Genomic DNA, 12,423 nt, shown 5'->3' with positions numbered 1-12,423 from the left:
CAAGCAGCAGTTCTGTTTATTAAAATATAACTTTGCAGTTACACAAAATTCATGTCATATCCCCCTTCTACCCGTCTGTTTATCTCCCCATAAACAGAAACACTTAAATAGTTGTTTGTTAAAAGTATGAGCTGAGCTGTCAGCATTTTAGCAGGAAAACCCTGTGCTGTAAAAACGTATCCAAGTACTTGTAAGAGTAAACAAATCACCTATAAAATACAGGAGCTTCTGTTCCTGAGGGTATCTAAGAGGATCTCCTCTTACCCACCAACAGCCATCAGCAACATTACAGACATCAGTGCACACTTATCCTCAATACTGTGCCACATCCACACGCCTCCTACTTAATCATCTTCCTCTTCTTTGTCCCTGTTACGGAACCTCAATGTTTTCTGGCCTCTCTCGGGGTCCTGCATTCGGAGGATACGGATACGGGAACTCACGGGCAGAAAACTGAAAGAAAGCACGCCTGATTTAAACAGCGCTCTCCCTTCACACATTTTACCGCTCCCATCTGACTCTGCCTGTTACATATTTGCCTTCCAACAATTGTAGCTTTTTCCTTCCACCCTTTTTAAACGTGAACGCTGGGCTTCACTGAAGTGGTACTGGAAGTTCAGATGGAGGCCCACTCCAGTCCTGGGATCTCTAATGCTAAGACCCTGAGTCACAAAAAGGAACTTCTGCAGAGAAGCTCCACGTGAAAGAACCATCCAAAGCACTTCATATTTGCCACACAGATCCACGAGTGGCACATACTTTGTACAAGAATCATTACTCCAATCTAAGACTGAAGGCAGTTACTAACCATACATGTATTCTGGCTCCTCCACTGGTAGTCCTTAAGGTACTTTTTCAATAAAATTGAATAGTCTCAGAAATTCCCTCCAGGTATTTCCATTAAACACTGTATGAGGAGGGAGAGATCATTATAATTCATTAACCTCATTCTGAAGACTACTTAAAGATCTCTGCAGGCTTCAGTAATTACTTTTGGCCAGCAGACAAGAACTGGTGACTCCTCTTAACTGGGCATAGCTTCACCAGGGAATCATACAGTAGGATTTTTCTGGGGACTATTAAATAAAAGAAACAAACCTCATCAAGAACAGCATACAAATTATCGGGATCTAGATTTAAAAAACAGTCTACACAAGCTTCTTGAAAGCACAAAAGCATTAACAGGAAAAAAAGAAAATGGTGATGTGTTCTGTCAGTTCTGGGAGGGGAGAAGCTCCAAACAGCTCCTCCTGCTTAAGAGAAATTGATCCGAGAGCCACTGAACTACCGTGTTAAGGGACATTAAGGAAGGGCAACAAACACTCTGCTAAATTCCCAGAGCCATCAGCACAGAACTGTTTGTCCCACTGCTACAAAGCTCCCATTTCTTCCCCCCTACTCATATTCCTTGCAATCAAAAATGCACATACTGCTGCTACTAGGAAGTACAATGACATGATTACCTCATGCTTTGTGGGGTGAGCAAGATGAACTGCCGATGACACTGAGAGTCAGCCACCTTCAGAATCATATCCATTGCAATTCTTCTGTTGAGCATATCCTAAAGGCAAAACTGTTTATCAGGCAGTGATGCTGACTGTGTCCCTCACTGCCTCATCTCTGAGTAATTAGGGCAACAAGGTATGCAGGAATCAGGCAAAACCACAATAGGAAGAACAACCTGAATTAATCCATATACAGTAAAGCTCAGCTCAACAAAAAGCCAATAAAAACAATGCTTGAGAAACGTTAGGGTTAAGTTCTGAAAGCTATCGAGAAAACCGTGGGAAATCCTTACTTTACTTCTTAGTATATAAGCAGAATAGAAAGCTTCTATCAAAACAAGCTCACATTCCTACTTATATTCTTTTCCCTCCCTGATATATACGTATAGTATTTCTTACTTCATTGGTATGCTGAGATTAACTTTGCTTTATTTGAATAACATTTCCTATAAAATTCTGCCTCCTACATTTCTTCTGGAACAATCCTATGTAGCCTCGTTCATCTCTGTTTGCTCTTATTGCTTTGTTATTTTTCTGTTTGGTTTTTTTTTATTCATTATTTCTAAAAGCATACTTACGAAGTCTTACTGAAAAAGATGCACATAATGCAAAGATAGGATGAGGGGAAGTGGCCACAGACTGAGGCATAGGAAGTTCTGCACAAATGTGTGTGGGAACTTCTTCACAGTGCAGTGACGGAGCACTGGCACAGCTGCACAGAGAGGTGGTGGGGTCTCCTTCTCTGGAGATGTTCAGGACCTGCCTGGACGCCTACCTGTGCAACCTGGGCTAGGGAGCTGCTCTGGCAGGGGGTTGGACTCAGTGATCTCTAGAGGTCCCTCCCAACCCCTACAGTTCTGTGATTCTGTGAGAGTGAAATATGAGCAGGGGTGAAACACAGCTGATTCTGTAGCTAGCAGGGGAGTGCTGTTTATTTCCCTGACAACAAGGCCGATGGAGTCCTCTTGTGGCAGGTGTCCAGCACCACAGCAGATGTAACCGCTGAGGAAACAGCATGGCTGCACTTATGGCACAGCCATATCAAAACAAACGGGGTGGAATTACTTATGGAATAGAAAGGATTGAAGTTTACTGCAGGAACTTATGTTCTGATTATCCATCTTTGCCTTAACAGATGAATAAAATTCTGTACAACTGATTGATAACACCAGGCCTAAGCTTTTCAAGTTTGTTTGTAGAATCTGTGACACAAACAGGAGCTACTCAGTCATTTTACACATACACACGCACACACACACACACTGAAAAATGGCTGCCTGACCACCTTGGATTCTTCACATTCTTTAAGTGTGAAGTACATCTTTTTCTCCTTCTAGATCTTTGATTCCCAGTAAACTGATCAGTGGAGGGAAGGGGCACTGAAGTCAAGATCGCCTACTATCTCACAGAGCTGACTTTCCTCCCAAATTATATTGAATAAGCATGAACCAGAAAGAATATATATATAAAAATACATGTATATACATATCTTATATGTATATATACCTATACAAACTGCCTATCCAGGGAAGTGGCACACAAAGATGTGCTTTATTAGTTCTAGCTGACATGAGTATTTCTGTTCCTTATCTGCATTTCAGCACCTAGAAGGAACCAGTGTGTGAAGTGTAGAGCAAGTTTTTATCTAAGAACTCAATTGCTATAGTTGCGCTGAAAAAAATACATGGTAGAAATTGAAGCGCATGATAACAGCACAGGAGGGTCAGTGGCAAAAGCCAAGGCATGTGTTAAGCTCAGGACACAGCAACAAAGCTAAACAGTAACTGCTTGGGGATATACTAAAGAGTAACAAGCCAATTTTTATAAAGTAAGCTTAAAAATTCACTAAATTTAGTGAAAAAATTCCCTAAAGAGCACTTCTGTTCAACGTTATTATTATTTAGAGTTAACTGAAGTGTTTGAAATTGTAACCAAACAATCACAACTCAACTGCTTTGCTAATTTATACAAATCAGAATGGCAAATGCAGTTTGAACTATACCATGTAGACATCAAATTCATCCAGGCATCTGAAAGGAGATTCAGTAATGGACCACAGAGAAAGAATGAAACAAACTGTTGAGAAGGAACGTTCGCCTCCTGATAAAGACCTCACATTGCTGGGGGCAGCTCTGTCTTCCTCTCCAGGCTGAACCTGCAAATAAAAACAACAGAGCAATCTTCAAACTCAAAGGCTCACTAACAGAGAAGTTATTTTAAGTGCAAATGCATTATATATATGACACAGAGATGTCACTTGAGAATAAACGTATGAACTTCACTGCTATTATGGAAAGAACCCAAATGGCTCTGAACTATTTTAAAATACATTTCTGGGACCATCACAACTTCCTCTGCTATGGCAGAACACACTGAACAAATAAAAGACTCTGCCAGTGCTTCCTTATTCAGTTCTCTATTTCAATAGCTATGAAACATTATTTAATACACCAACAACCAGTGTCACTGTGTTACAGAAAAATCTGATAGTTACCCCAGCTGTAATAGAAAAGCAAGAAAATCATCCACAGCTGCAGTTAGAGGAGGAGTTTATCCATCAGAATAAGTGAAATACGAAAAGTCATTCGGTTCCATTGCTTATAGTGACACCTTGTGGCACTCTCCCTAATTAAACTTAAGCATTTTCTCATCTTGTTAATTAAATTACTTTTAAATTAAATTACACTTAATAAGAAAGCAAGAAAACAATGTCGTTGTTGATTGTTGGTTTTTCTTTTTACTTCTTTTTTTTTTTGTTTTGTTTAATTTCTTTGATTAAATTTACAACTCACGCTTGAGAAGCATGAAACAAAAGGTTAACTGATAAAGCTACGTAATGACTTCCCATTTTATGGATTCAGTTTGGGTGTTCTGGGTACCTGTCCTTCACCTGCTTAATAAGGTCAATGTCAACAACTATTTATGTTGCCACTATACATTTTCCCTTCAATTCCTAGAACTGAAGTCTCCCACAGGAAAAACATAAACACTTATGACTAAGACTCTTGGGGAGGCACATTAAGAGATAATCATTTACAGAATACACAGCAAATAACTAATATTGGGAGCTGTCATGGGAGCTATCACCTGTGCAGTCTGGTCTAGGGAGCTGCTTCGGTTGTGGGTTTGGACTCGATGATCTCTGGAGGTCCCTTCCAACCCCTACAGTTCTGTGATGCTGTGATCAGCCACTTAAAGCTGATTAAACATTCAAGCCCATAAACATTCATGCAGATACAGCAAAGCTTCCTATCAACGACACAGGAATGAATAATTTTGGAAGACTAACTCAGACAGCTGACGAGTAAATTCCTAACATTAACAGAAACAACCATTTTGAGGCACATTATCACACCTGAAGTGATATAAAACAACTTACTGTTATTGAAAGCGTCTCATTTTTGTGATCAAAAAGTATTCTTCCACTGCAACCTCTTATGCGTAGTAAGTGGTCAAAGTACAGTTTGCATCGTAGGGAAAGGAGCCTTGCATCAATTGAATCACGCAAACAAACATCAGGTCAGTAAGATTTAAAATACTTGAAAAAGTGACACGAGATTTTAGTCTTTGATCAGCAGCCTCACATCAGAACCTCAAACGCTGAGCCCTACTCCTAAATCAAATACACTCCTAGGCAGTTGACATCAAACATGGGACATGCTGGAGAGAATCGTGGACACCAAGCAACAAGTGCAGAAATCCAGAAGTACTGGCTTTGTACTTTCTTTAAGTTTAACACCTGCTTTACTAGACTTCTCACATGCTTCTTCCACAACTCTAACAGAAGAAGGACTGCATTCTGCTACTTTGCCATCCAGTATTAGTACTGTGTGATCAGGACAGGGAAGAATCTACGAGGACTCTGCCAGATTCCAGATATTTGACAGCACTGTTTCCTTCCTGCACTCCCTCCCTTCCTCAGTTATGCTGTATAATTCTCCAACAGGCAATAAAACAGAGTTCCCTCAAAGAGCTATATATATCCCTTCATTTCTGCTGAAAAGAATGACAAATGAGATGGGATTGCATTGGTAAAAGAATAGAAAATGGTCCTTCTGAAGTGACATTCCCAAGAAGTCACAGGAAGAAGTACAGGACACTAAGGGACTGAAAGAAGGAAAGGGTGTGCTCTCAGTACAGACACTCTGTACGAAAACAAGCTGTCCAACTGAAGAATCTAAATAAACATCTTCACACCTTTTCAGCACAGGGAAGAGAAGGAGTAGCTGGTCTATTCCTAAGTTTCAGCTGGGACAGAGTTGTTGTTCTTCATAGTGTCTGGCATGAAGCTGTGTTTTAGTTTTATGAGAAAAACAATGCTGAGAGTTGTCATTAAGTTTTGCATGCAGTCAAGGATGTTTAAATTCTCACAGCTTCTTGTGCTGCCCTGCCAGCAAGGAGGCTGAGGAGGGCACGGAACCAGGACAGCTGGGTAAGGAACTGGCTGGAGGGTTGGGCCCAGAGGGTGATGCTGAATGAAGTCAAATCCAGCTAGCAACCACTCACAAGTGATGTCCCCCAGGGGTCGGTAGTGGGGTCTGTTCTCTTCAGTGTCCTTATTGATGACGTGCACGAGGACACTGAGTGCACCCTTGGTAAGTTTAAAGATGACACCAAGCTGGCAGGAAATGTCAATCTGTCTGAGGGTAGGAATGCCCTCAGATCCAGAGGGATCTGGACAGGCTGGATAGCTGGGCTGAATCCAATGGGATGAGGTCCCTCGTTACAAGAGTGACACAGAGCTGTGTCCAGAGAAGGGCAATGAAGTTGCTGAGGAATCTGGAGCACAAGTCTTACAAGAAGCAGCTAAGGAAAGTTATCACATTGGTTTTCCAACTGCCAGACCAAGCAGCCCCCAAACTGTCAGGTATAATAGTACTGGATCTGGGAGCAAGATTGGTTTAGAGAACTATGAAAGGGACAAAAGGGAGGTAGAATAACATATAGTAGCTGTGCTGAGACATCATTCACTAGAACTCTGTGGGGACTCAACATCAGTTTTGTCCAAGTGCTGCCCAGTATCACATAACCTGTATAATCAATCAGGTATGTCAGAGCACTCACTACAGCATATTCAAACCATCTGATGCCTACTGGCTTATTTAAAACAAATATATTTACTTTCAAGTGTGTTTCAAAAAATCCAAAGCAAAGTACTGTCAAAATGAATCTCAAATGTACTTAGAGTATTTCCAGCAATAAGCATCCTGAAACAGGTTTATAGAGCTAACAGAGCTATATCTCCTTAAAAAGATATAATTCTCATGAGCCTGCTCTGTAATTTACCCTCTGAAGCACAGGCACCAACTAAATACCACCACTATACTTTGGTGGCCAAAGAATGCAATCTCAGACACCCCTGAACCACCCACACTCTACTAGCAGGCCTGAAGAGCAGAAGAAACAAGTTTTTATTATAAACTTTCACATTATAACCAAGGATAATGTCAGCATGCATGGAAATTTTTCCTTTTTATATTGTTTAATAAATACTTATATTTACATCCTAGTTACCTGAAAATTGAAATTACAGTAAAACTACCTTACCTTAAGAACCGACGATATATGTTGAATCTCTGTGTCATTATCTCTTCCAGCAGCCTAATGAATTTCTTTAAGTTATTTACTTTACTGTTTGCATCCTCGTATCTTTCCTTTGCATCAAGAAATCGCCTGTTTTAATTAACAGAAAGTCTAGCATTAACATGTACCAGACTAAAAACAAATAATTACTGTAAACGCTGAAAATCAATTTAATAATTAAAATACTCAAACAAAAATTGTATTGTAAGGGTCTATGTTAAGGCTAAGAGTGTTTCAGCACATCAGGTAATCCACCTTTCACCAGTGAGAACAAATGATTAAATTCCTACACATTAGTTTGTGTCCATTTCTCCTTGTTCTCAGCAGTGTGTGGCAAAAGAACGAGGGGAAATGGCCACAAACTGAAGCATAGCACAAATATGTGTGGGGACTTCTTCACAGTGCAGTGACGGAGCACTGGCACAGCTGCACAGAGAGGTGGTGGAGTCTCCTTCTCTGGAGATGTTCAGGACCCACCTGGACGCCTACCTGTGCAACCTGGGCTAGGGAGCTGCTTTGGCAGGGGGTTGGACAAGATTTTTCTTAGAGGTCCCTCCCAACCCCTACAGTTCTGTGATTCTGTAATTTTTACCTCTAGTTGTTTTTCTTTTAAACAAAATCTCTTGAACCTAAGAGAAGTAATGACTGAGCTTCTCATGTACGAGAACAGCCAAGTGAAACACACTGCATACAAAGTCTCAAGTAACTGTCTAACTTCTAGATTAGTTAGACTAGACTCAGACTAGAAGAATGCTTAACACTCTGCATCCTAGAACAACAGTGAGTTCTGATCATGTCATCTAGTCATAACTGGGGTACCTCTAAATACTTAAGTGCAAGTGTTTGACTATTGGTAACTTCAGAGTATCGACCCTGCGCAATAATGACTTACTGCATTATTTCTTCTGTGTTTCCACGGTGACTTTTTTCTGTCTTTATCCTCTCTCTCAAGCGATTCATTTCTGCATCAAGACTCTTCACAGTACGGCTGACTTCTAAGCGCTCCGAGTAGATCTGCCTAGCCTGGGCAGTTTTTTCCTATAGAAACATTTGAAAATCAATTAACTGTCACATCTTCAAAAGGTCCGTTAAGTCCTTTGCTACCAATATTTTGTGCTATGGAAAAGGCAACACCTCCAAGCAAAACCAAATGTTCTGTATTGTTCTTCGTGTACACTCATTACAAAGCAGTTATTGTTACCATTAACTATTTTACTAACAATGTTCCTAAACAGGCAGCTATTTCAGTACTAAAAATGGTATCTGACAACTTTAATGCATTCACTGTTATCTATCTAATACAGATAAATGAGGAACTAAACACACCATATTTCAATACGACTTAATCTTCCAAAAACTTCCATAAATGATTTTGAAGTCTGTAAAGCTTAACAAGTTCAGTCATTGAAAGGTCAGGCGTGAAATCTGTGCAGGAGAAAAATCTCGCTCCCCAAAAGCAAAACAGTAACATTCAGTTTAACTTAAAATACATATTTCTGGGTGAAGGCATTCCCATCTTCAATTTGAATAAAAGCAGAAGAGCAAGTTAACTTTAACAACACTGACACGGTGCTCTGCCAGACAGAGATGCCTAGATTCATTTACACAAAGTTCATTTGATCTACACATGAATAGCTTAGAACATAATTGAGAAAATATTCAGCTTACCAAGTATTAACCATTGTCTATATGTTTTAACAGTAGAATTATCTTATTACCTCTAATTCTTTTTCTTTTGCAGCTAGTAATCCTTTATGTTTTTTTATGCAAGCCAAGTGTTCTTTCTTCTTGTCTTCATAGTACTGCCAACGACGTCTTCTATTTTCCACTTCTGAGTCTGCTTTGTCCAATTCATCCTATTTTGAGGAAGTCAAAATGTGAAAAGTAAACTGTATAAGGTAGATGCCTAAGCACCTCTCTAATAAGTAGACACTTTTCAAATGTAACCATGCTGCTTTGAAAAAGAGATTTTAGAAGGAATGGTCCTACAGAGCCCAAAGTCCAGGAGCTTTAATAGTAACTTATGGGGAAGTCTGTGCTCATTTCTAATGAAAAAATATCAAAGTTTTAGGAATATGTACTGTTTTTGGCTAAGACAAATTTTTTTGAGCTCTTACATTGCTAAGTTTCATACTGGTGACCAAAACAGTGTTGATTACCCACAAGAATTTTAGTTACACGTGGCTAACCCTGACCATCTGCCACTTACCTACTGAGCTGCTCCCTTCACTGCCCCTCCTTAAACAGGACAAAAGAACATGTACGTTGAAAAAGGCTCATGGGCCAAGATAAGGATGAGGAGATCATTTACCAGTTACCCTCATGGGCCAAACAAATTCATCTTGGGAAAGATTAATTTACTGCTGTATGGTTACTGTTGAATCATGGCCTGAAACAATGATTGATTACCTGAGGTGAGCACTGAGTCAGCTGTGGGAGCACAAGTGAAGGCAATGTACCTGTGTGACCAGGAGTGGAGTCTGGCTCTATCTCTCCCAGACCCCATTTAAGGGGTGACCACCACTGGGGAAGGATCTCTTCTTGGAGATTTCTCCTTTGTGGAGTTTTCTCCTGCAAGCCTTGACCTTCAGAGATGAGTGAGCATTTCCCTTATTGACTGTTCCTTTGCCATCTTGATAATCTTTCTAAATTACATCATCTATTGAATATCTTGACTAACAATATCACTTGGTATTATTTGTTTTCCACCTCCACCCTACAACTGTCAGTTAATAACAGTGAAGGATAGGGAGAAACAAGGAAAAAAAAACCTATAAACATCCACCTGCCATTTTTCCCCAGACTCAACTTTGTTCCTTCACTCTCTACTACTTTCTCCACGAAAGGTACAGGTGGATGGGGAATGGAGGCTGTGGTATTCATGGCTCAGCTCTGCCCAGCATTTGGTCCCTTGAGCAGCTGGAGCTGGCTCTGGTTCAATATGGGGCAGCTGCTGGGCTCTGCTCACAGAGGCCACCCCTGCAACTCTCCTACTACAAAAACCTTGTCCTGTAAACCCAGTGTACTATTGCTGAGCAGCACCTAACGCTTTTCAGCCTTGCACAATACACTAACAGCAAGGAGGGTGAGTGTGTACAAAATGCTGGGAGAGGACAAAACCAGAACTGCTGACCCAAATGGAGCAAAAGGATTTTCCAAACATATGACACCATACTCAACAATAAAAGCTGGTAGAAAAGGTTGAGGAGGGAGGACACACTTGGTTTCTTTCAAAGAAACCACTATATATGATGAAGACCTGGTTTCCTGGAAGTGGCTGAACATCTGCCACCCAGAAATAGTAGCTAATAAATCCCCTCCTCTATTTTGCTTGTGCATACTTCTTGTGATTCACCTAGTAAACTGTATTTCTCTCAACCCATGGGTTTTCTCACTTTCACTCCACTCCATTTTTCATGTGAGTGAGTGAGAAGTAGCAGGTTGCTGAGATGCTTACCAGTTAAACCACAATGGAATTGTGGTTGGGATGTTCTTTCTACTAAATCTCCAAAATACACAGTTATTGCGTGTGTTCCACTCTAGTCAGAACTTCTGATGTACTTGATTACCTGGCTGTGTGAAAGTTCAGTGTCCCAATCTAACCAGTGTATGACAGCTGCTACGAAAGTAATGCCTCCTATTTTATTATGTTGATGGGGTGGCAGCAGATGCTGAACCTTCCCACTAATATTCCATTGTTGCAGCGTGACAGCTGGCAGCAGGGGGCAGTCTGACAAAATGGCATCTGATAAGGAAGTGTATATGCAACAAAGACATGTCACTGAACTCCTTCATGTGGAAAAAGTGGCACCCATTGGCAATCATTGATGCTTGCTGAGTACTGGAGACAAACAGTGGAGGCGAGCACAGCGAGGCAGAGGGTGGTGTGTTTCAGCAGTGGTAAATGTGACAAAGACAAGCCACATACCAGACAGACACAGATTTTAAAAAGAGTGGCATGCAGGGTCCTGTTCAACACTGGCAGAAATGCATAGCTAATGGTGGTGGCTATGTGAAAAACAGTGTTTTATAGCTGAGAATTTTCTCTGTCAAATAGTGTTACTGTGCTCCTTTTTAATCTGTTTTAGTTACCATGAAAATAAATAGGAAGCATTGCTTTTGGAGCAACTTACATAATCTAGATTGTGAAAACTTCCATATCACGTGTTGATGCAGTGGAATTGACTTCATGTCTTTTCAGTGACATTTGGTAGTTATCAAGAATGACAACATAAATTAAAAGGCAATTTCATTCCTCATCTCTGTTAGTTAGTACATGGTTTATCTTAAAAATAAGAATCAAGAAAACTGCAACAAATGAAAACAAACCCACCATCATCAACAATAATGGATGCTCTTAACTTTCTGTAATCATATTTTAAAGCTACAGCTGGATTTATGCTGATCATTTAAGAATTTCTGTAATAGCTACATTATAGCTAATATCAGTTATGTTCCTTACCTGTTTCATTCCTCTTCTTGTTTACCCTTGGTTTCCTAATTCAGACTGACTACACATCAATACACAGTTTTTGTGAGGCACATAAGAGATTTCTACTGTGACAGTATCGAGCTTTTTCTCATTCCCTACTTTCACATCTTTAGAATACTTTTTATATGCTCAACTCTGTTATTTCTATTTTAAACTATAAATTCATGCTCTATGTGACTGCCAAGTTTCCACTTGGCAACACCAAATCTTGCATTTAAATTTACTATTTACCTTGTATTGATTATCTGCAATTTCCAAGTATAATTTCTAATCTCTAATTATCAGAACCATGTAATGGTACCTTCTGTGGCTGTGTAGCTTCATAGAAAAACAACCATTTCATATAGAACACCAAATACTATCTTGAAAACAGACTAGTTATGAATTTTCTTAGCTAGAAACAAGTCAAAACAACAGATGCTCTATTTTCTTAAGTAGGCCTTAAATGTACCAGGAAGTACCATGCTCTTTTGTTAGTACGGAGTTGTTGCTACCTTAATTGGACTAGTGTTATCTTCTACTTGATTAATTTTCTCTTTAATTTCTTCAAATCTTTTTTCAGCTGCCTGAAGAACCTTGTTCAGTTCTTCAAGTTTTCTGCTCTCTTCCTGCATTTCTTGTTTTACGGATTCCATCTTTTTTTTATTTTCTTCAGCCACATCTTCCTGTCAAAATACATTGAAGAGCAAAAGGAAGACATACATTTGCACAATACCTTATTTTTTTTATAGGAATATGGGAAGAGTAACTGAACTGACACTGTTCCCTAGACAGTTATACCATTACTAATATATACTTCCTTTTTAAAAAGATAAATATTCAAAAACTTAGGGAAAAGATTTA

At 39.8% G+C, this 12,423-nt stretch overlaps 1 protein-coding gene across 1 annotated transcript in view; it reads right to left on the bottom strand.

Annotated features, from left to right (window-relative positions):
• Positions 1–12,423, bottom strand: part of SMC6 (structural maintenance of chromosomes 6) — a 30,398-nt gene continuing 17,975 nt past the window's right edge. Inside the window, exons 19-26 of the mRNA XM_065730681.1 lie at positions 12,075–12,245; positions 8,807–8,944; positions 7,981–8,126; positions 7,053–7,178; positions 4,885–4,990; positions 3,508–3,660; positions 1,464–1,561; positions 1–453 (exon numbers count right to left, since the gene is read on the bottom strand). Coding sequence (XP_065586753.1) covers positions 345–453; positions 1,464–1,561; positions 3,508–3,660; positions 4,885–4,990; positions 7,053–7,178; positions 7,981–8,126; positions 8,807–8,944; positions 12,075–12,245 — 1,047 coding nt within the window. The 3' untranslated portion in view covers positions 1–344. The remainder of the gene's footprint in view (positions 454–1,463; positions 1,562–3,507; positions 3,661–4,884; positions 4,991–7,052; positions 7,179–7,980; positions 8,127–8,806; positions 8,945–12,074; positions 12,246–12,423) is intronic.

Source organism: Cyrtonyx montezumae, unplaced genomic scaffold, assembly GCF_038088225.1.
Source record: "Cyrtonyx montezumae isolate F1298 unplaced genomic scaffold, pur_monq_1.0 scaffold_13, whole genome shotgun sequence".
Classification (NCBI taxonomy): Eukaryota; Metazoa; Chordata; class Aves; order Galliformes; family Odontophoridae; genus Cyrtonyx; species Cyrtonyx montezumae.
Note: the sequence above shows the minus strand (reverse complement) of the source record. Positions and strands in the feature narration are given on the sequence as shown.